This window comes from Oenanthe melanoleuca, chromosome 5 (assembly GCF_029582105.1).
Source record: "Oenanthe melanoleuca isolate GR-GAL-2019-014 chromosome 5, OMel1.0, whole genome shotgun sequence".
NCBI lineage: Eukaryota > Metazoa > Chordata > Aves > Passeriformes > Muscicapidae > Oenanthe > Oenanthe melanoleuca.
In genome coordinates this window covers 45,379,916-45,404,679 of record NC_079339.1, presented here as the reverse complement: position 1 = coordinate 45,404,679, position 24,764 = coordinate 45,379,916, and the positions used below count along the sequence as shown (strand labels likewise).

The 24,764-nt window shown below is 43.7% G+C and overlaps 1 protein-coding gene across 1 annotated transcript in view; it reads right to left on the bottom strand.

Moving 5' to 3' along the window:
- Positions 1 to 5,126: 5,126 nt before the first annotated feature.
- Positions 5,127 to 24,764, bottom strand: part of LOC130254099 (ras and Rab interactor 3-like) — a 155,141-nt gene continuing 135,503 nt past the window's right edge. Inside the window, exons 23-27 of the mRNA XM_056493323.1 lie at positions 23,236 to 24,711; positions 20,498 to 20,806; positions 11,855 to 11,986; positions 8,101 to 8,264; positions 5,127 to 6,205 (exon numbers count right to left, since the gene is read on the bottom strand). Of these exons, the coding sequence (XP_056349298.1) occupies positions 5,897 to 6,205; positions 8,101 to 8,264; positions 11,855 to 11,986; positions 20,498 to 20,806; positions 23,236 to 24,711 (2,390 nt within the window). The 3' untranslated portion in view covers positions 5,127 to 5,896. The remainder of the gene's footprint in view (positions 6,206 to 8,100; positions 8,265 to 11,854; positions 11,987 to 20,497; positions 20,807 to 23,235; positions 24,712 to 24,764) is intronic.

The following is a 24,764-nucleotide window of genomic DNA, read 5'->3' as shown; positions in this document are numbered from 1 at the left end:
AACCTCACCAGGTTAGAGAGAGTTCTGGGTAGCTCCACACAGAGGAAAGGGGTTGTAGAGGTGTAACTGCTACTTTTATATAAAGAAGAGCTAGGTAAAGCCAGGAGAAATACGAACAGCTTCATGAGCACTGTCTGCTGAGAGAGAGATTGATCCCAGAGCACAGCTAATGTCAGGATGGAAAAGGTAAAACCCTGTGGAATCAGGTATTACTGAATTAATAGATGAAAGTTTGCACCTTGGAGGTTGTTTAAAGTTCAGATGTGTGCTGCTTTTGAGTTGCTTCTTGTTTCTCAGCTGTAAAGCTGGGGGTTTTTTTAGCAGAAATCTAAAAATAAGAGTACGAAATTCACGACTGTGTGAATGTGTTGCAGTCCCTGATGGCAGGAGGAAGGGCTGCTCTTAGTCATTCTGGCTGCTATCATGAGAGAGCATACCAAGAGCTCCCAAACACCTGGAAAGAACAGGAACTCTTTCAAAGCCCTATTTGAATATATGCATTCAGTCTGCTGTTTTATTCATCTCTGCTTTTAGAGTTGTTCTCTGCCCTAGAAATCCAGGCTGCTTCTCGAGCACTTAGCATCATCAATTCATAGGTTTAACAGTTTTTTCACCCTTTAAATATGTCCATTTTTCTGAAGTATTCAGAAGAGGCATTTGTTCTTTTGGATTTTCACATCTAGAATGCAGAGTTTAATAAAGAGGCTTCCCTGTTCCTCATAGATGGTGTCACTTGAGACTCTTGGTCATACAGCCATTGTAAGTAGACATCAAAAAGTAATTATCAGTCAGAAATCAGCTGCTAGCATGCTTTTATTTTCACACATCACTGACACCTAGGTGGTACTGACACACATCATGTGTCTTGACCCTCCTGCAGACCCTTGTGTCTCTGAGGATGCAAACCTGAAACATGAGAGTGGGATTTTGTTCTATTCTCCTCTTGCAATGATTTCCATAGCTTCACCATCCTAAATGGCATTGTTACCCCTTCCCTCAGGTATGTGGCAAACTGAAAGACAGACACTGAAGCTGTCACTACAGCCACAATGCTGTCTGAGATGGAGCAGGTTCTCATCCATGCTCTGAATTTTCAGTTTGTATCCAGAGACCCATTTCCTTTTCAGTCCCACAGGGAACAGCCCCACAGAAGAAAAAACTATAATCTTCACCTGCATGGATCAATAAATTTGTTTTAAGTCCTACAAATAGCATCAGACAGTGCCTGCATGGCAGGCTGTTTATTTTGTGATGGTAATAGAATCTAATGAGAAAGTAATTTTAGGATTGTGCAAGGTCAGTCTTACGCCAGAGTGTCCTGTGGTGAATTGGGCAAGTACAGACACCCTCGCCCTTCCTGCAGGCATGCAGTTGCTTAGCCTACCATTCCTAGAATGTTGGGATGCTGGAATGCAAAATATGGAAAACTCATGTTTCTAGCAAATTGTCAGCACCAGGCAACACAGGCCAAAATTAAGCCTGTGCTATTTACATAAATAGCAGAAGAGTTGTGTATATCCATAGCCTCAGGGAAGAGTGTCATTCACTGCAGCCAAGGTTTCCTGTCCTTCTCCTTGTTGCTAGGAATGGAGTCCAAGGCCCTCTTCCAACCCATGTGCCAAATCTGCTGTGTGTTTTTACATCCTGCTGCACAGGAATTCACTGCCTTTCCTTGGAGAGGACCTGGAGGGCAGGTCCATGATCAGCCTCCACAGTACACTGTGTGCTGGCTGCTTCTGTGTAATGCAAACTTAAATGGACACAGCTTTGATCAGGACACTGGTGACCACCCTCCCTTCATTACCAGCAAGAAAGCAGAAAGCAGTTTATATGAGTTGGATATAATGCACTTTTTTAGATATTCCAGTAAGCAGTATTGTTTTAGCTCTCTTCAAACAAAGTTGAAGCTTGTCTCCCCAAGACAGTTAATGGCAAGTGCTGAGCACCCGTGGCCATCTCAGGGCAGGAGGCTGAAGGACTCTCATTCTTGTGCTTAGCCTCTGCCTGTGAGAACAGGGGTGGAGGAGCAGCACAGAAAAAGGAAGCTTAAGTTAAAGTGCTGACTTAAAGCAGCATGTTGTGCTGAGAGCTCAGGCAATTCTGAATCAGAAGCTGTTTCCTTCCTAGGGGCATGATACCCCACAAGAAGCAGAAGACAGCAAAAGTCTAGAATTCTTTAAGCCTTGCACCACAGGCAGAGCTGGCCAGTATCTTTCACTAGCAGCATCCATCCAAGCAGGGATGCTGGTGGGACAGGCAGGGCCTGCATGGCAGCTGAATAGAAGGAAAGCATTTTCACAGTGCAAGGTGTTAAAATGCTGGACTAGGGCCCCAGGAAGGCTGCATGACCCTGGAGACTGCAGCACTGAAAGGATGAGGCTCTGAGCAACCTTGGGAGGCAGCCCCATTTGAATAGGGATTGGACTGGATCGATTGGATTGGACCCCATGGGTCCCTGCCAGCCTCAATCACTCTACAGGCCCATAGTAAAAAGCCAGTCTCGTGACAGATTTCAAAGTACTGTTGGTGGCTGGAGCATGAGGAGGCCCAAAAGCTCTTGAATTCAGCCTTTGATCTCAATGGCTTCTATTTTAGGATAAACTTGACCTGCCAGTGTAATTGTTTCAGTGAATTATTGACAGATTGTGTCACTAGGTGCAAGCTGGCGTTAAATCAGCTCTGTGTATACAGTGGCCACACAGGCTGTTTGTTTCTATGCAGAAGTTGCTGGGTTCAGCAGGTCTCCCTGTTCCCCTCTCTCACACTGTGATCCTTTCCTTGTGACTCAATAAGTGATCATTGCACAATGTTTCTCTGCAAATTAGTGTTTGAAGAGGCCTTGGCTGGATTGCACAACCCTACTCGGTCAAAACCTCCTGGAACACTCCTGTCTGCTGAGGGCTCACATGAGGGCTGGCATGTGAGTCACAGTGTGACCCTCTTGACTAACCAGGGGAGGCCACAGATCACTAGGCTGAGCTGCTTCCTCTTCTCCTGGGCTGCAGCATGAGGAAACCCCATGAAAAAGTCAATGAACAAAATCCCATGGAGCATTTAAAAATGCCTATTTCATTCCCATATTTGATTTCTTTCCTCACACCATCCAAAATGTCAGATACCTGCCCAAAGCAGTGCAGGATCTTGGACACCAAGGTCCAGAGGAAGGGACATGCCCTAGAACAAGGATTTCTTTCCAGGCAGCTCACAGCCAGGTGCAGTAATTCGTATTACTGTCAATAATCTCTTGGTTTGGGAGAGCCATAGCAGCTCTTGTAAAAAAAATCAAAGCTTTGCTGTTGTTATGCCAGAGGAAAATTACATGTGCAATTTGAGAATAGCCCACATAAATGCAAAAGTTCAAGTCATTCCTTGCATTTCAAAAACTGGAATCTGCAGGTCTGATTTTGGGTCTAGACATTAGTAAATTTAGGTCTAAGCCCATTTGGATTGCAGTGGTTTAGCACTGTTTCCACAATCTCCACTGACCAGCTCTATATCCCATACTTCTCCCTAGCCCCAGGGTCCACCTGGTGACTCAGATGTCCCAGAACACTGTGAGGTGCTGGAGTGCTCCACTTCATCAATCAGTTGCTTGATTCTGGCTGGTGCAAAGTCCATTTACTCTGCAGAAATACCCAGGAGATCAGTCCTAGCTTCTTTCCTTCCATGTTGCTACTTTAACCTCTTACCCTTTAGGCTCATTGACTGTGAATGTTATATTATAATCATAATCTGATCAGACCAAGGATCAGGGGAGCATCAGGGGAAGCCCCAGTCCTGGACATCCAGCACCTCCCTGGGAATGGGGACCAGCTAGGGGACAGGCTGAGGACATGGGAGCTGGAGACCACTCCTACTGCAGCATCACTGAGGCAGGGGCTGACAGCCCTGGGAAGATGAAGAGGGCTTGGGCAGGGTGGGGAGGCACTGGAGAGGCACTGGAGGCAGCCACACCTGTGAGTGCCCTCAGGGCAGCATCACTCCCAGATCGAAACTTGTGTCTCAGGTTTAGCCCTGGCATCCCAAGTGCCACCCTGAGAGCAGCCCAGGCTCCCAGCAGGAGCACACAGCCCTGCACCTGCAGGAGGGTGATGGCAGATGAGAGAGGGCTTCAGCTCCAGCATCCTGCAGATGTACTGCCCAGAGGCAAGGCAGAGATGCCAACAGCTGCACACAGCAGAAATAACCATGAATTTGGAGTCAGCTGTGCTGTCACGCACTGCAAGCTCTGCACATACCCTCAAAACCAAGATTGCTGTCATTCACTGTTCCTCATTCCTGGTTGTTGTCCCTTCCCAACAAGACGTGCACACAGCCCATGCTGGCAGATGCACAGCACTGGTTTGCTATTTGTATGCAGATTTGGCTACAGCTGGGGCACAGAGACATGGACATTTGTTTCAAGCCTCAAAGACTGAGACAGGGACCAGCTACATGTAACCCCCTTTTATTCTTGGAGCTTCAGGAATAAGGCAGAGACCTTGGGCAACTTGGCTCAAGGTGCCCTAAATCTCTTTTGAATGTTATTGGGAGGAAACAATAGCAAGTTTGAGCAAAACTCAGAGTAAAACACCTTTTTGTAATCAGAGCTTTGCTAGGCCTGATTCCAAGTTGGTGAAGCTGCAGTGGAGTTTGCTGGCTTCCTGCATGCAGACAACTCATATTTTGTGTTCTCAGTGGGAATCTTGCCTGTATGAAGGCAACCAGAAAACACAGACCTGTCTTGTAATTAAGGCTCCTGCTTTCATTATCCAATCCTGAAAAATTATTTTTAAATTTTATAAAATGATTTTTTTTGCTGTGATTCAATATATTCTGCAGGAATTTGTTTTTTCAGGGAAATTTAAGTCTGCAATGACTGAATGACTAAAAGCCTACATAGAAAGAAGAATTAGAAATTTCTGTCTGAAACAGCCTGAATTTATTAAAGTAATAATCTGGTGGGAATTACAGCTAGGATAACACTTGTGAAAATGACAGCCATATAAAAAAGGATTGGTATTTAATTCTAACTTCTTTTTACTTTCAAATTTTAATCTGGTTTGATACACCGAGTAAATTATTAAATTCTTTACAAAGGCTTATTTTAAAATAATTGCACCATATCACACATTGAAATAAATATACAATTAACCAGACACTATCAAACATCCAATGTAAATAAAACTGCTGTACATGTAAAACTGATGGTGAAGACTTTCAATCTTTAGGAAAAATACATTGATGAAAATGCCTATGCTACCCGATTTGAGTGACAAATAGATAGAAGGCAAAAAACATACTCTTAGTGAAAGTACTGGGTCATCTTGCACTGTTTGTAGTTGTGTGGATTTCAAAAGCAGAGACATGTTGTTGACATCAAGACAGAGATGGAGTTCTGCTACAGGTGGCAACACTGTGCCACTGAATACATCAGACAAGACCCAGTTTATTCAAACTGGGTGAACAGATACCATAAGGCACAAACATAGTCTTACCTCCAAGCAGATTGAGGTGTGTGCAGGCCTTTCAAAGACCTTGTGCACAGACGTGATTCACACCTGCCATCATTTTTTATAAAGTAAATGTCCACCTTTTTGCAGGATCTCTGGATTTTCTCTACTGTTCATTTACATTCTGCAGTGTTGGCTGGTTGCAGCTGAGAGGTTCTGATGATTGATACTTCAAGTTTTCCAGAGGATGAATGTTCTCCTGAATGCTCCTTTTACTTCAGCAAATGACCTCTACTGAGAAATGCTAAGTGTTCAGACACCATCTGCAATTAGCCCATCTGCCCTATGTTGAAGGCCACACTCCAGAGAACTTCTGAGGTCTGCAGATACCAGAGGATCTCACAAGGTAAATTATCCAGCTCCTCCAGGATGACGGCAAAGACAGAAAAAAAGCAGCATGGCCCTTAGGAAAAGTCTGACTCTTTGACAATTGGAACCGGTGGGGTTTTATGGTCTATTGGTTTATAAATAAAATGGAAATCTTTCTTGGTTTCACTCTTCAGCAGAGAGGCTTTGATATGGTGAGGAAGGGCATCTTTGTCTAACTGCAGCCACTGGTCATCAACATAAACAAAGAGTCCGTAGTCCTTGGGATGGGCCACTTCAAACTTCTCGGCACACTGCTGGCTCAGCTGCTCAGCTGTGGTGTCATGACGAGAAGCAAGTGTCCTTGATTGACCACTGACTTCCAGAAAGGAGATACAGATGAAATCCTGAAGAGAAACATGAGGAGAGACCTTGCAGTTAACACAGTAACCTAGGACCAAAGGAGGAGAAATTCAGCCATAAAGCTCTAGCTGCCTAGAGCTCCCAAATATCCTGCAGTCATTCTCCAATATCCTAGTTGTTCTCTCCTTTCTTTCCTCTGACAGGCTCTGAATCAGCAAATACTTAAATAAGCCCTTTACCAAATAATTAGCCCCATACAGACACTGACGTTAAAGTGCTTTTTCTGATTTTAGTGAATATCCTTAGAGAATGATCTGCAATGGTTCATTCTGCCATCTTTTTACAGCTCTTGAAGAAATGATTTGCAAAGAAGTGACAGACAAGAACAAAAGAACACAAACGTCAGAGATCTGGCCTAAAAACTGTTTCCCAGAAATGGGATAGGGCTAGAAGTGTGGGGCCCTTGCAACTTCACTATCACTCAAAGAGCACCTTGAGAGTGGGTTCACTGAACTTCTTTCCATTGGTAAGGAAATAGCAGAAGTTATGCTGAGAAAGTTGATTTACTTGTATCCTGTTTCAGGCAGTAACAGCTGTTGTGACAACTTTCATCTTGCTAAACACATAAGGAACAGAATCTAGAGAGCTTTTGGTTACAGTGGAACCTGTGTGTTTGATTTGCATCTGTGAACTTCAAAACAAATCCCAATCATTTTGTTCAGAAAATAATGAGGTTCCCTGGCAGAAGGGGAATTTCCAAGTGTGTGGACTATGGGCTTCCAAACTACATTTAAGGAATATCACTGCAGTTGATTAAGGCAGGCAGAAGGTTGGGCAGAGGTCTGCTGAACATATCAGCAACCTGTTTGGCTCTGCCAGAATGGGCTTTCCTGTCTATGATACTACCCTTCATTCAATGGGATGAAAAATGGCCTTTCAGCTGCTGGAGGTAGGGAATATTCTGGGGAAATGTGTCATTTGCTTTCTCAGCTATTATGCTCCATGCTAGGTACTTAATTCTATGAGCTACTGCCAGAGCAGCACTGAGGGCTGGATGGATATTCGCTGTATCTCATCCACAATTCACAGTTTCTGAGATCATCAGGGACTGGTTTTGACTGCAATATGGAAAACCTGTTCAACTCCATACTTTGGCATAGACTACTCCTCCCCACAGGAGAGACTCTCCCCTGGCTTTTCCCTGGGCATGCACCATTTTCAGTTCTGCACTCTGAAAGCGCTGTAGAACTTGAGACGTGGCCTTTGCTGCCTCCCTGTGGGCGACGATTTGATCACAGCACATGGGGCTGGCAGGCTATCCTGCCTGCCTGGACCAGCCTCACCACAGCTGGAGGTCCAGTCCAGAGCACCCCTCTGTCCTGGGACCCTCTCCCACTGGTGCACAGGTAGATCTTTGCCAGGCCATGCACAGCATGGGCTTCAAAACTAACCTTGATGGATCTTTCCTGCTGCAGGACAGGCTCTGGAAGATGCTTGACTGGATCTTGGGATGTCTCAGATCCTCCTACAGATTTATGGCATCTAGAAGCAGCCCTGCATGGCCTGCTCACATCTCAGTCTAGCCCATGATTTCCGCAGGCATTAAGGGCAATGATTAAGAGGGGCTTCTGAGTCCCCACCACAGTGGCCACAGGCAAAGGCTCCTAGCACAACTCTTTTGAGAATGAACAAAAAAATAATTTTGCAGTCATATTTAAAACTAAAATATAATTAGGGCACTTCAAGATTTCAAAATTTATTTCATAAGTAGTATGTATTTCAAATGTGGTGTGTAGATCTGCAAATCTTGCACCAGATGTACTCTTCTTTTTTTAATAGTTATTTCAATTAATTTCATTTAAAAATAATTATATTCAAGGTTTCTAAGTATGGAGGAAGCATGCAGGCTTTTCCCCTAGGATATGATGCCTATAGCTACCTGCACTGAGGAGCGGGAAGCCCGGGCCTTGTTCAGCGTTCTCCGGCGCTCCCAGCGGTGGATGGAGTCCTGAACCTCCACGCTCAGCTGCCGTGTCACTGTGATTTTGTCGTAGTTCTTGATGTGCTCCAGGACCCCGTAGGTGGTGGTTAAATAATAGGAGCCTGCAAAAGTTGAAAGTCTTGTATGAACACCACACCTTCGTGGGCCACTCAGTCCTGCTCCCACCCTGCTGGTGCCCACGCAGGGGCAGCTGTCCGACCCTCGCACTGCCCGTGCCTTGCTGGAGGGAGTGCAGCCCTCACTGGTGTTTCCCTACAGTGCAGGGAAATAGAAATAATCATAGATTACTGCAGGAGAAACACAAAGCCCCCCAGCTCCAGCTACACTACTCAAATGTTTGGATTTCGAGGCTCCTATGGGCTCAACCCTGTTGAGGGATGTCTCAGACCTGCAGGAACAATTCATCCTCTGTTCTCTCCATCCTCTATTGCTATAGGCACATATTATATTATTGCCATTTTGCAAATATTAAAATGAATGCTATATGTATAATGTTGGAAAACTTTGCTGTACGAATATAGTTGCTTTTAGTTCTTTGCTATTAACAAAACTTAGTAGTGTGATATATATATTTTTCTTGGACTATAACAGGGTGATGTAAAAAGCTTTTATTCATGTAACTAACTCAGAGAATGGTAAAAAAGATAATGAGGAAGTTCTTCACATTCTTGGATTATTGGACACCAGAACCCCAGGGAAGAAAAAAAAATGTTGATTTACAGGCTGAGGGGGAATGATTTTGAATAATTCATGAAGATCTATGAATATGCAACACATGGATGCATTTAACGAAGTGTTTTCTGAGTTAGTGTGTGTTCTGGGCTGAATGTTGAGCACCCATCCATTATAACCTTTTGCTTTGTTGTTTTGTCTCTTATTGTCTTTTATTAAAGCTTTTAAAATTTACCAGGAAAATGAACCTCGTTTTTCACACCTACAGACGCATCCCAGGCGTTCACCTGTAATTCCTGGGCTGTTCAGGGCTGCGGGATAAATCTTGGTAAGGCAGAGAAACCGGGTGAAGTGGCAAAGGCCCTTTCCCTCAGAACTCCCGGCTGCTGTGGCGCTGCTTGCAGCAGGAGATAAATAACCAGCTGCAGCCACGGGAGGGCAGCTGGGCCATGATAGAAACCGGCTTCAGCCACAGAGGTGCGGGTAGCCCTGGCAGGGACAGAGAGGTGCTCTGCTCGCAGGGTGATGGAGCGCTGGTTTCCCGGCTCGGGCCGGGGCCGGGCAGCCAGAGCTGCAGGGCAGCAGCGGCGGGGACACCCCTGCTCAGCGTCCCTGTGCCTGCGAACGGGGACAGCCAGCTGCTGGGAGGAGTTCCACCCGCATCAGGGCCTCTAGATGGCCCTCGCACATCGCCAGCCATCCCTCCGGCCTGAGGCCGCTCGCACATCGCCAGCCATCCCCCCGGCCTGAGGCCGCTCGCACATCGCCAGCCATCCCCCCGGCCTGAGGCCGCTCGCACATCGCCAGCCATCCCTCCGGCCTGAGGCCGCTCGCACATCGCCAGCCATCCCTCCGGCCTGAGGCCGCTCGCACATCGCCAGCCATCCCTCCGGCCTGAGGCCGCTCGCACATCGCCAGCCATCCCCCCGGCCTGAGGCCGCTCGCACATCGCCAGCCATCCCTCCGGTCTGAGGCCGCGGCCCCTCAGGCACCGCTGAGCCCACGGCTGCTGCTTCAGGGAACCAAAGCAGTATTCCAGAGCAGTAATTTTAGAGCGCCGTGAAAGTTTGGTGTAGAGACCAAGACACTGCCGTTTGATTTCCCGTACTCTGGGAGATCTATGAAGAGTGTCCTACAGTTTTGAAGATTTGTGCCCAAAGCACTCATTTTTCTTAGAAAGAAAGAAAGAAACATTAAAGAAATATTTTTCTTTACTGTCTCCCACAAAGAAGTGCTGAAGATAGAGTAAGAAGCCTAAAACTTTTTCTCCTCTTAAATACAGTTATTTATTGTATTTTAATACGTCATTCAATATTTCTCCTCTTCTGGCTGAGTCAGAAGTAGCTGTGATGGGACCTGGGATGAGATGTTTCCCTATCCCTCAGAACCTAGGGAGGAAGAGCTCTGAGAACCCCACAACAGGAATTTATCACAACTTTTTTAAAGCATTTTTTTTCCCCACTTCCAGTTTCTTCATTTCCATTCAGTTGTTCCCTATAATCTTTCCTTGCCTTTGCCTCAGCAGTCAGCATTACCATTGATATTAAGTGAATTCAAAGTGTGTTCTTCATTTGGAGGCAGAATTGAAGTGATTTTGTATATTGACCTATGCAATTTCACAGTTTTCTCTCTTATGCTTTACTTATTTTCCTTTAATTTCTGTACCTGAACACATTTTGCTATTCAACTTTGAAAGACCTAACTCAAGTTAACTTTTGCTAGTTCTACACTTTGTAGTCTCAGAGCCATCTTTACTGAGATGTTCTTTCCCCTCTCCATTTCTTGTATCTGCAGTGTCCTTTCTGGTGTCAGTCAGTTTGATCTGGAACTCCCTCACAAAATATTCCCTTTGGACTGGAGTGTATATTTCACAGAGCCTTTGCATCTTTGAGCTAAGAGCACTTCCAGCCAGCTTTGCTTTCAATATCCTGGGCTCCCTGACCCAGATTACTTCAGTAGCCAACCTGGTAGTGGGCTCCTTTGGAATGAAGAACCTGTGTGCAGAGTAGTCACCAAAAGCAGTTTGGTTATGACCACAAAATGCTGTACTTCAGCTAACTTATTTTTTTTTTCCTGCTAAGAATTCTTTTCAGCAGAAAAACTAGCCTGTGCAGAAACCCCTTACTAATGTACTGTATTGCTACTAATCATCCTCTTGGTACTTACTTTTGTTCCACTCTTCACTGTGCTGGAATGACATGCTTAGTTTCAGACTTATACCCTCATTTAATGTAAATAAAATTAGTCTGCTGTTGTTCATCCAGGACTCCTTTCTAGAACCTCAGTATTTACCAAAGCAAAGTCTAAAATAAACCCTATTTTATTGATTTAGTGACTACTTGGTGATAAATTATCTGTGTTCCTAATTCAGAGTATGTAACTGCCACTTGGAAAGCATGTGCTTTGCAAACTATATTTAAGAAACTAGGGGCCCACAGTAACTTGGGGTATTTGTGTCTCTGATAACAGAGGTCTTTAGTCACTTCCAAACTCAATATTCCCTCTAACCTAGCTTTTGTTTTTCTGTGTCTCACTATGATGCTCAGTCAGACAACATTGTTAAGAGGGTTCACTCAAATTTAGGAATAGAGTGTCCCTGAGAATGTAGCTGTGAGGCATAAAATGCACTTCAAGAAATGTGCTCTTTTCTCACTGGAATAGATAAAAATATCTGCACAATTGTTTGCAGCAGAGGTTTAATTTTAACAAAAAACCTTCCAGCTTTTCAGCCTTTGGGCCAAGGAACACTAGATGTCTGTGTTTGGGTTGCTAATCCAGCTCCTCAGTTATCCTTTATGATGAGTCCCTGCCTTTCTAACTTGTGTCTTAAGGCACTGCACTGCTAAAAGGAGTTAAAGTGTTTGGCAATAATTTCAGAGCTTCAGATTTCAAAAAATTGTCCAAAGCATTATCCACAAAATCTATCCAGAGCCCTGCTGCCTCACACTCATGAACACTGAAGTGAGACAAATGATGATTTCCAAAGTGAATATCCCATGGGCAAACACTGTACTCTTACCTTCTCCTAGCTGCAGAGCAGGGTCCATGAGCTCCATCATATACTCCACATTCAGAAGGACTTCAGTCAAGTTGCTTCGGGCCAACACATACATGAGCACAGGGAGGAAGTCATCTGCACCATAGGGCTTTCCTGAGCAAAGAGAAAAACAGCGTGATCCTAATAACACCACAAAATCATGTTCCCACACAACAGAGTCAGATTCTCACACAGCAAGTCCTTTGCAGACTATAGCTTATGTTATCTGAAGAGCTAAAGCTCAAAAGCACCAGCAAAGAAAAAAAGAGGAAAACAGAAATTTAGATAACTTAAAAAGTAAGTAAATTTGCTTCAAGGCTAAAATAGGATCTTGAAAATTAACTGGAAAAATATAAACTTAACTTCATTGATCACAAGCAACTGGCAATTTCTGAAGAGTTCAAAGGCTTCCAGCTTGTCCCTACTGACATCAAGACTGCAGTTCAGGTTGGCAATATTAGTAGGGAAGTTGTCTACATGCATTAGGGGTATTTATTCTCTTAGGCTTACTCTATGTGTGATACCAAAAAACAGAAAATAGAATTTGAGACTGTGGTTTTAGGATTGAGGACTGGGTTTATCTCCCTTCAGAAGGCAAAACATTACACTAATGATCCTAATCAAAGCATTCTCCCAAGAGCTAGGATCCAAGAGGAATCATCTTTGTAACCATGCTATCCAGTTAAGAAAACAGAAAGATTTCCACTGGACTTAAACCTAGTTTTCAAAATTGGTGTGCAGCAGATGCTCAGCATTTCCTGGGCTTGAAACATTGATATCAACTAAGTTAACAAAGTGACCTAATATACAGTCTGTAAGAGCTCTTTGGGGTCTGTAAGAGCTCTTTGGGATCTCTAAGGACAAAAAACTGCATGCTAACAGTCATCATTATAAATAATTACTGCTTAAAATATAATCCAAATGGAAGCTTCCCTGCATAAACCACAAAAAACACAAGGATAACTTTCCTGATTTGAAAGGCACTTTCACTTTCAACCAACATGTGATAAATTCATCATGGAAAACCCACAATAGCAAGTTTCTTACCAGACCTATCTTCCCAACATTCAGAGTTGACCTCTTAACCTCATCTGCTTTCGTTCTGAATGTCTTTCCTCAGACTGTGGGGAGTTTTTTCTCACCAGTGCATTTGGATATGTTGGTTTCATGGACTATGTGTGTCTCACTTGAGAGCTGCTTGTCTCACCTCAAGAAATCAAAGCTACCCTTGATGTAGTTTTGGTGGAATTATGCTCTAGCCATTTTTGGCCCATAGCACACATGCTCTTCCATGGTAGGGCATACATTCCTATTTCTCAAATGTTCCCACTGACTTATTTCAAATATTTGCCATGAGTCAGATTTCTTTTTTTGTCATTCATAGCTGACGCAGATTCTCCACTGGCAAAGAAAGATATTCTTCTGAAGCCTCAAATAAACATGAGCTTAGCTCCTGATTAAAATAATAATTAAAAAAAGTGGCTTTGAAATAAACCTACTAATGCTTCTAGTGAACAGTGAGTTGATCCATTTAAAACAAAGTGTTAGAGAATGAGAAATCGCCATAAGTCAGTCTGTTTCTAACAGAGCCCACACATGCCAAAACATAGACTATTTATTTAATGAAAGCTGGATTAACACTCTCAGTTCTGATTGCTTGGTTATGGCTGCCTTTAGTTAAAAGACACAGCCTTAGGTCTCCAACAAAACTATGTTTTATAAATGGACTTCATTGTTCCATTAACATCTGGATGGACATTTTTTTGGTCTATTGTTCTCTTGGCTTATGTCTCTGTGAAAGCTTTAGTTCTGTGAAGGGCCTAATTTATTACTGTCATATACATTATCCTAATACAAGCAGCTCAGTATTACAGCTGTTCAACATTTTCCAGGAAAAAAAAATGACAAAACTGAGACATGAAAATGTAACAGAAAAACTTTACAGCAAAACGTACTATTCTCCTTTTGCTCCAAGTACACCAGAGGGCAACAGAGTTACCTCTAATCGAAACTAGTATAACAGAATACAAAATACCAAAGACTTTTTAGGCTCATTTTCCCCTCCATTAAAAACTTCTTCTTTGTGGTCTAGTAAGTACTGACCAGTGGCATGGATAGAATGATTCTAACATTGAAGGCCAAGGGATTTCCAGTGCAACACCAATAACAGAATTTCTCCTACTACTTCTCTTTCATGACTAATTCATGTCATGTTTGATAGGGCATCCAAGAAAGTTGCTACTTCACAATATAAATTTTTATTCACTGGGAAAAAACCCTTGAGTTGTTAGTTTGGTGGTGGGTTGGTTGATAGGTTGGTTGGTTGGTTGGTTGGTGTTTTTTTACATGTCACCAAAATAGATCATGAACAGAGAATGGACTGACAAACTAAAGCAGGATGGAAACAGCAGCTTGGAACTAAACAATTCAATGTCCCCATTGATCAACTTCTGGTGTCAACAGAGGTGAAAGTTAGAGAAAAATTCTCAAGAATGCCTACAGAATCTTTATTTTTTGTTGTCTGTAAAGTGGTTGTATGTACAATCAGAAATGGAGACAACTCTATTTTATGTGGTTTATTTCATTTCTATAAGCTGATTTAGCTGCTCTGCCCTCCAGTCCTTGGTATAAACTCTTCTCAACTTTAAGACTTCATAGAAATATTATTGGACTCCCAGCCGTTTATATGCCTTAAATATGAAAATCTGATCTACATTTTCTTTTTGTGTAATAAATGCTGAGCAGGGATGTCTGACTGAAATAATGGAAAGAACACGTATTACATATGCTGTATCCTCACAACCTGTCTAAATTACTAGACACCACCTTAATCCACCTGTGGCTCTGCGACATCCAATTTTAAATTCCCACATCTGTAGCAAAAGCCGAAGTCAGCAGGAGCAGAGAAACAAGCGAAAAGCAAAACTAATCACTGGTGATCTAGCTCTGACTCCATGTGTTGGCATGAACCTCCAGTGTGGCCAAGGGCAGGTCAGACAGGATAGAGTGGTACATTGTACCTTGTAGGCATCTCAATAGCATCTCTCCACTGACTGCAAGGAAAAGTGCCTGAGAGGGCAGGACTCTGATTCTCCCCTGCCCTCCTGGCCCTGGTACAGGGACTAGCTTTGACATGTACAGCCATCAGTCCAAGCATGGCCCTGAGGTACTCTGTATCTCAGTCCATCCGTGGGGATAATATGTGCTCTCAGCAACTCAAACATGACCAGAAGCAGGAGTCTACAAAGACAGATGAAATAATGCCTGTCAACCAAGAGACATGAGAGGTTGCTTCAGCACTGTAGAACTCACATGCTTCCTGTGCCATGAAAGGCACCAGGGCACAAGCCAGTGTCCATCTGGGACCTGCAGCAGGGGATTCTCTGCAGGCTGCTGTCTCCTCATCTCTACTTTCAAGCTGGGCCTGAGCCAAATTCCTAGACCTGTGTGGCTTGCTCCATCTGTGGTCTCTCACAAAGGGGAATTTTTGCAGCTGACAGAGTTAAATCTAGCTCTGACCCTGCCACTGCTCCCAGTGACAGTGAGACTGAATTTGCCTATTCAAGGTGGTGGTGTCCTGCTCCAGATATTTATTTCCCCTTCTTCCCTGTGGGGTCAGGAAACATTTATTTCATAAATATCTCTAAGAAGCTTAAAATAAGCCTTCTCTTCTGCCACAAACTCATCCTATTATTTTTATAGCAAAGCAAATACAACGTCAGCTCCTGGCTGGGATGCAGCACTTGAATAGATGAGTATTAATTAAATACATGATTTAAAGCAACTGGAATTCTGCCCAAGCCTCCATAAGGAAATTACAGCCTATTTTAACACATTCATACGTTTCTTTTCTGTCTGCGTATGTTCTGAAAACCAGCAGACATAGGTGATGCCCTGCATCTTACTCTAATATTTTACAAACATTATCTTGATGTCTAAAAGCAGATCTCCACAAAATGTGAATTTTAGCCTCAGTTTGTAGCTAGGAGACCTGAGGTGCACAAAGGTTAACTGGGATTTGTTCAAGATCATAAGAAAAGATTGTCACTTTCCTTCCACACACTAGCATTTTGCTGTCTCTTGTCTATCCCATAATACTTTCAGCAAGGTTGAATTTGTGATATAGTGAATTAAGTGAGTTAATAGATGGAGACAGCATGAATTCACTTCAAAAATATATGGCTTAGAGATCAGAGGAATTCGCTCCCCATGAAAAATTTGAACTGTCTCTTTGATTCAAATGTAGAAATTGTGCTAGATGGCAGAAAACCCAAAATCTCTAGTCCATCAGTCTTCATTAAAAGTAACTTAAATACAAATATCCTCTTCGAAAAGATATCAAAGTAAACCTGTTATGTATAGCCTTATTTTCCTTCTCAGAAGTGAGATATGATAATAAGCAGTGTAATGGGATTGCTCTGACAGCTTTAGGAGCTTCTAGCATGGGCTCTTCACTGGCTGCTGAAGTACTGGAGCCCAGTTTCCTTTGCACAAGCTCAGCTATCCCACTGAAGACACAGCTTTGTTTCTGCCAACTTCAGAGCATTATAGGAGTGCATTAGTGCAGCTAATATCTGGCTGCTCAGTTCTGTAGGGGTGACAAACTTCATTCTAAAAGCTAAGGTAGAGAAATGGAATGGATATATGCCATATCTATCCTCTTTTTCCAAAAGCAGATTAAGCACATTATCTATGTAAAACTATGAAACAGAAATTATTAAAACAGATGTTTTGGTCCCCTAGCCAATTCCCTAACTAGTACAAACTAGAGTTTTGAACTATATAGTCCAGCTGCATGTGCAGGTTAAAGATAATATGAAAATGAAGCTTCATAATCTTAGGAAGTTCACAAGTTAGAAATGTTGCAGTAAGAAAATGGTACCTCCATTCTTCTTTAATCTCCTTTGAAAGCAGTCTGCCTATCTTTCAGTCTTCTAGCCTAAACTTAGAGCTTTTCCATCCCTTATCTTCCTCACTCATGGACTGACCAAATTTGGCCTTTTTGCTTCACAGATTGTCTCCATAAACCAATGCCTATTGCTGCTTTGTTCCCCATCAGTTCTCTTCCACAGTGGCAGCTCCCAGGCAGCACAAGGCTGGGTGACCCAGGCACACCACTGCCAGTGCACACCACAGATTGCAGATTTCCATCATTTCTCGCTCTACAGGTGTCACTTGTGTTCCTGATGAAAAGCAGAGACTTTCATTCTACTGATATCACACAATATACATTTAATCTTTTGTCTGAGTAAAGGTATTTCTGAAAGACACATAATAAGGGGTTTATTTCTAAATAACATTACTGTATTTCTACATAAATCACCTATGTGCCCAGCTGTCCCTGTGCACATTGCAGCATGCCTTCCAAATGTAGGAGCTGCGTGATTCCTGCCTCTTAATTTTTCTAGTGCCAAAAAAAAAAAAGCCAGCCATTTTGTGTGGCGTGGGTTTCCAAACTCTATTTTTTAAATGTGTTTTATTCTTACTAACCATCCCTAGTATTTTTAGCAGGCAGGTTACATATTTTCAGATTGTAGGTTATATTCTTGGAGGCATATGTTTCAGTTATTTAAGTTTGCATAGAAGTTGGAAAAGCTCAGTGAGACATCTCAATACTATCATAATTGTGCCTTTGGTGAGGATTCACTTACTAATATCACTACCTACATAATACATATGAGCATCTGAACCACAGCCCCTTAATTTCTTTTATAGCCAGTAATGAATTAATCAGTGTTGTCACTGGAGTTTGCCTTGAGTCATCTTGCTCTAAAGCAGAAACCTATATGTAGCTAGATGAATCATCTGGACTCCATGGACTGTCTCCACAATGTGTGTGCTGGGAAGCTGGGCATGATAGCCCTCTGTGGCCACCTACAGAGAGATACAGACAGAGATTAGTCCTACTTCAACTCTGTCATGGAGCTGTACTCCGTGGTCTCCTGAAAGAAAGGTGTATAACAAACACTGTGAACTTGCCTTCCTAATTCCTTGTGATGAATCACTTCCACAAGCTGATTGCCTTCAGCTTGAGGGAGAAATGCTAGTTTAAACCAGTTTAGGATCTGACCCATTCAGTTTTTAGTCTTAAGTGTCAGGAATTTCAACCATAGCCAATTTATCAGGCAGATTTTGTCATGAAATATGAATTGTAATCAAACCAAAGATCTCCTCCTTTCTTAAAATGTCTTGATATACATAGGGTCAGTCAAGGCAGACTTTAAAGTTTCATGACTCTTTCAGCAGGGCAAAGATGGGCACCACCACAGATACAGATGCTCCTGAGTAAGCCTGTCCTTAGTTTTATAGGAAACTTGGTACCTCTTGGTACATCCTGGCCAAACCTGGACTGCTGTACATGGGTCTCAAAATGTTAAAAAACTTATATTTTCATATGTGTCTGAAAAGAAAAAGTGCTTGATTTGATGGTGTTTGCATTTTGCTTTGAGAAATGAAACCATATTCTTGGGTCAGCTCATCCTATGACCAGCCTAAAATGAATAAAGACCTGGCCTGAGCTGACAAATTGTAAATTAAACCAGGCAACACTAGTGGTTTCCATGTGATTGAACAGGTAATCTTTATGACACAGGAAGACTGATTTTGGTCCTGTAGCAAAGGGAATGATTAGTTTTCTGTTTCACCTGCTCTGATCTTGGAAGAGGAGGGAACTTTCTAGTTGAGAAGTGAGGAAAAGGAGTGAAAAGGAGAAGAAGCTATTGCACAGGAAGCTGAGCATGGCCTCTGCTCTTCCTGTGTGAAGAACACTGTGGTGCCTTATGGCTGGCTGAAAGCAAAAGGGGCCCTGTTCTATTGCTCTTGAGATGGGCAGAGAGCAGAAGGAGAATTCCCACCTACTGAAATCTGCTCTGAGCAGCCCACAGCATGCTCTTCTGCATGCCACCAGCTGGAATTCCCTGTCAGAAAAATATTTCAGGTTGCTGAGAATTTGTCTTTGCCACTGGAAAATGAAAATTATCTGGGTTCTGTTCATTCTGTGGAAGAGGCTTCACATTTTATTTCTAAGTGAGTCTACAGGGCATTTCACTCAATTTCTCTCCAAGTCTGCTGTTTTCCAGGAGTTAGATAACAGCATTCTTCTCCCCTTAGCCTCTTGTTGAGGTCTGAATTCATTGGGGTACATGTCCATAATTCCAGGACAGTTTTCTTCTGGCCAAGCCCTGATATGCATCACTGATCATGTATAAGGAAGAGGGAACTTGATATAAGGGAGAGGAAACTGGATGCACAGGGGTGAAATCAGCTTCCAACCTACATCCTGCTGGCAGTAGTACTCAGGATGAGAAAACAGCTGGCTGAAATGCAGTGCTTTGATTAGCACAGCAAACCACAATGAAACCATCTGATTTCATGAATGTCTATATTTTAAACATGTAGGGGTTTTTGAATTATTTCCCTGACTCCTCATTTCTGTCACATAAAGTGACACAACAATATTTCCTTCAAGAGAGAAATTCCAGCCCTGAGCTAACTAAGATGTGATGTGTACGTAACATGCCACCAGCATCAGAAGGAAACTATGTGGGTTTTAATGAGGCTTGCAAGTCCTTCACCTAAACCAAATTTATTCTCAAACTTCACACAACTGTTTTAACAAAGTTACAGCAAATTCCCCTACACATATCCAAATCTCATAATACCTGAAGGCAGTGAGAGGTCCTTTCCACTCTGCAGCTAAGGCTCAGCCCTGGGGTGGTTTTTTGCTCTGCTCTTAATGTGTCTAGACTGGTCCCTGAACCTTGTTGCTTACTATCCAAGAGATCACCTTGAGGTGAGGCTCAGCAGGGACATAACAATCCCTGTAAGAGCACTCCAAGGCTGTTGCCAGTACAAAATAAAGCAAAACAGCTAAAAGCACCTTTTGTGACTGTGAGTTCTTGAACAACCACAAGTTATTGAATATTAATACCTGGCTTCTTTCCTAATTCAGGTATGGCTAGTCATCAGTTCACAGTGCACAAAAAAAAGTTCTGGAACTGGCAAAACAGATTCCTGGAGGAAGGGACTTGCTGGTCTACCTGCAAAGATGCATCCTGTCTGCAGGTCAAGGGTTTCATTTCTGCATTAGTGGCTGGCCTGAGGCCCATGTTGTGTTTATACTCAGAGCACATACTGCCTTGCACTGAAGAAGTGGCTTTTAGAATTTACTGGATCATCAGGAATTAGTAACAAACTACCAGCATTCTGCATCTCCTCCTCAAATTAGGCAAAACTCTGTAAAGGCCAAATCTTTTCCCAAAGACCCATTCCTAGAATTTACCATTACTCTGCTACAAGCTGGAACAGAGCCCTGAGGATATTTGGAGAGCTGTGTAAAGACCTGTGCAAAAATAACATTACCCATAAAACACACACAGGTAATTAGTTTTTGGAGTTACAGAGCTTAAACTTAAACAGGTAACATCTTATACCAGTTATTAGTGCAGAAAAACTTCACTAACCATTCCATTCTGAACACAACCTGCAGACATCAGATGCCAGACACATGAACCATCACTGCTACCTCCAATGAGAATATTGCCATGGCAGCTGTATCATAAACACGTTCTTTTGATACATGGAAAAAGACCCATAGTGGATACCATTGCAGCAGGAGTCCTGTACCTGGATTTCCCTGAGCCATGGAATCATAGATGAGTTTGCAGGTCTTTAGCAAGATGGCAATCTTCTTTTCTGGAGAGTAGGTCTTGTGCATGCTTGTGAACTTGTGAAGGATCTTTTCCAGCACAGCAGTTTCAGGCACACTGGTTGTGATGCCCAAGTCAGTGGTAGTTGTGTTTTGTATCACAAGTTGGTTCTCTTTCAGCTGCTGTAAAGATCCATCTTTGTTGTGTATTTCTTTTAAGGAAAAATTAATGGCTTCCTTTAAAGGTTTCAGGACACATTTGTACAAAGCTGTCTCAGCAATCACTTCTGCATAGAGAACGGAGAACACAAATCACATAATGAATAAGCAATAAAGTAATACAAGTACAAGTACAAGTCCTAAGGAAGCATGTGGCTGGGTATTCAAGCACTACTACATAGCTGTGAGAAAGGAACAGAAATTACATCCCAGAAAGTAAACATTTAATTACCAACACTATCCAGAAGTCCTAGATGGGCTTGAGAAGAACATCAGTGTCTGTCTCTGTCACTGGAGCTGTAGGAGACCTCCTGCTACCAGCAGTACCTGCTCTCTTTGCCTGACTCCTGGCTGACCAGCATGGCACTGCCAGGCAGCAGGAAAACCAACTCTGGGGAGAGAAGAGGATTCTCACCTAACTGTGATTTTTCTCACAGCCCTGCCCTTGCAGATGCCCAGATGCAATTCAATCTCATGTCCCTTCTGACCTCTCCTTCTGACTTGTTTGAGATACTCACTTTGGGATGAAATTAATTGCACCCCCAAAGCACCCATTTCTTCCCTCAAAGCAGCTGTAGCCACCAGCTCAGACAGACACCAATATCTGGTCAGAAGTTTCTCATCATTACTACTCGAGGGACTTTAAATTACTGATCCTATAAAGACAACTCTTATGCCACCTGTGGAGCAGGAAACAGTGTGAGTGGGTTGAGCATTTGCTTAATATTTGGCTGGAGATGAAAGGAAGCATGACAGACTATGAGGAAGTCTGTTGTCTGATTCCTAGAAACCAGAGGCAACTCCTAGAGAACTAGAGGCACTGCAAGAGATCCTCTTGTTGCACTGAGGCAAAAAGGTCATTGGAGAAGAGTTCATCTGCTCAGGCGGTGAGGGATGAACCAGAGGGCAGTAATATTTATGAATTCAAAACGCAACTATTTTAAAGAATCCAGAGAACCAATCATCCTGAAACAGTGCTAATTCAAGTGGTAAATCTTCCAGGGGAATCCCTGTCCTCCACAGATGAAGGCAGTCCTGTCAACGCTGACTGGGCCACATCATCCTGTTAAGGAGCCATCAGTGAACAGGGTTAGATACAGGATGGGAACCAGGCATGTCTGTGGGAAGGTGGTGGGATACTTGCACACATGCAGCTCTAGCAAGCATAACAAGGACACTTCTTTCTTCCTCCTTTCCACTTTCACTAATCAAAATCCAAGACAGATTTCTTTGTTCTGCCCCCACACTCCTCATCTTGAAGGAAGAGGTTATTAGGACAAAGACTGAAGACGTTACAAGGTGCCTAGGAAGTGAAACTGCAGGTTCCCTCTCCTAGCTATGGCAGGGGCTGGCTGCAGGTCTGTTCTGCTGGGGATCTGCAGGATCATGTGAAGCCTTTGTTTGGGGAGAAGGAAATCAGCAGAGCCCACTGAGACTGATGTGGACTGCCTGTTACTCCTGGCTCATCACTTAGCTGAGTCCCTAATACTGCACATCTAATACTGAAGGATCTCCTGGAATCCCTGGTCACTTCTGTAGTTCACTCCATATTCTGGGTCTTCCAGCTCCCATCTTGTTTTAAGCCGACTTAAGGATCCACAAATAGCTCTGCACTGGTTCTCAGGTCCTCAAGCAACAGTTTTTTTTCAAAGGAGCATGTGTGTGCGTGCTTGTGTGCTTTTTCTGGCTGTACAGCTTTCACTGTGATAAAACGTCCTACAGCTCTTTTTAATATTCTCTCGTGGACATACATTAAATAGACCAGTCCAATCCTTAGCAAAGAGAGAAGCAGCACATTATTCCCTCACAGGATATGAATGAAAAACCATGAAACCCCTCTAAACAGTTACAAAAAATACTTTTTCTCCCCAAAGGCAAATTATATCTATAGCAAAGAGGTGAACACTTCATTTTGGAACTGGCAGTAGTCTTGCAGCAGACAGCTCTTCTGTACCTCTGAGCTCTGAGGAGCACAAAGTAGAATTAAGTGATTCCTCCAACCTAACTCTCAAAATCATCATAATCTAGTTCCTCCCTATGAGACAGTGATTGACCTCTAAACTGCATGCCACATGCAGGGAACTCCCTGCATCCATAACCAATCTCCATCCTTGTAGCAGAGCAGTGGAAGGAAGTGGGAATGCAGCTGTGAAGGGGAAAGTTTACCTTTTGTGTTTCCATTGAATTCAGCTCTATGTGTATGCATAAACACACACACACATATATATACATGTCTGTCTCATACATAAAAACGTCTCTTCTGCTTAAACTTTTCCCTTTAAAGCATTCATAAGGGGATTTTTCCCCTCATTGGTCTTCAGGTTTTAGAGCTGTTCCTCCAAGCACTGGAAACCACAGAGCAGACTTCAATTTGTCCTGCTTAGGTTTTAGGAAATGGTTTATAATTCTGTAAAGCAGAACCTGTGTCTGCATAATTCTGTCTTCCTCCCCACCCTCCCAAACCATGCCCAGGGATGAATAAACCACAGTTACCTACCTAATTGTTCCTCAGTGTAGGAGGCTGGGTCTATCAGAGATTTCAACTCGGTGCTCTGCACCAAGTAACTCTTCAGCTGTGTCATCATCAGCCGGATCTCTTGTAGCATCTCTGTGCTGGAGCTCTGCTTTGCCATCATCTCTAAACTGTACACTCTATAGTCCCGCACCAGGTTGCCAAAGTATGAATCCTTGTCCTGTGCCAGCTCCACGATCTTCTTCTGCAGCTTCCTGTCACTAGACAAAAAGACTGTGAAGACGTTGGACAGGTTCACCAAGGACAGTCTGTTTTTTGCCTTGGCCAAGATCACAGAACGTGTCTTTTTACCAGATGAACTACTCAGTATCTCCAGGTCATCCTCTGTGCTGCTGGTGGAGTAGGAGTCTGGCTCAGATGTTGATGCCTGAGCCATGGTGCTGCCTCCCACGTCCTCCAGGGACAGGCGGGAGCTTTCCAGTTCAGCTGAGCTGACAGACTTGTGGCCATGTCCCTGTTCAGTCTTGGTGTGTGTCCAGGTGGCAGCTCCTGTGGCTGTAGCTGGGCTGCCCTTGCACACAGCCTGCCCGGTGGCCACGGCCGTCTCTGCCACTGTTCTTTGCTTCGGCTGGTAGGAGCTGGGGATCCTCGGCGCCTGGGAAACCCTCTTCCTTCTCGGTGGTGGGACAGGGGGTGACTTTCCTTTCTCAATGGGATAGCTTTGTATCTTAGGCATGTCCTCCTTCTTTGCAGGTTCAGGCTTCGTCTTCTGCAGCTGTGACACAGCCCTTTTGGGAACCTCCCCAGGCATTTCTAGAGCCTTTTTGCACAGCAAGGTTTTATCTCTGCTCTCAGCACTTGTATCTTGGCTTTCCTCTGTGCCTTCCCCTTTTGGCGTTTCACAACTCTCAGGATTACCCACCCAGCTCTCCTCTGCGGTCCTCTCGCTCAGCCGCCTCCGCGGGGGAGCGGCGGGCGGGGAGCCCTTGCTGGGGCTCGCTGCCGAGGGCTCATTGCCCCAGCAGCTCTGCTTCCTTTCTGCCCTGTCCTCACCGCCCGCAATGCTCATTGCCTCCATGCTCTTTCCGAGTGGCTCAATAGGTAGCTTGTTTTCTTCCCTGGCAGTCAGGGGGTCCTGTGGGAGCTTCAGGGAAGGTTTCTGAGTGAGGGCATGAGAAGGTGGAGGGGGAGGAGGCCGTCGAGGAGATCTCCTTTCAGTGAGCATGGTGGCAGGGGGGAGATCAATGCTCCCAGAGTGGCCTTTAGGAGAAGGTACATCTGGAGGGCAAGGATTGCTGCACTCTTCTATAAAAATAGGATTCACAAACCACAGCCTGTCATTTCCTATTGACAGCTCAATTTCACATGAGCAGTGGTTTGTGCTACTTGCAAAACATTGGGTAGATCTTGAACTGTCTGCCTGGGCAGTACTGAAAGCAGTGTCTTTTGCAGGGTGGGATAAGTCCTGTCTTCTGTGGTTTAAGTAGGAATCCCAGAAATCTGCAAAAAGAAGCGCAAAATTAAAAATAAAAATAAAAAAATTGAGAGAATTT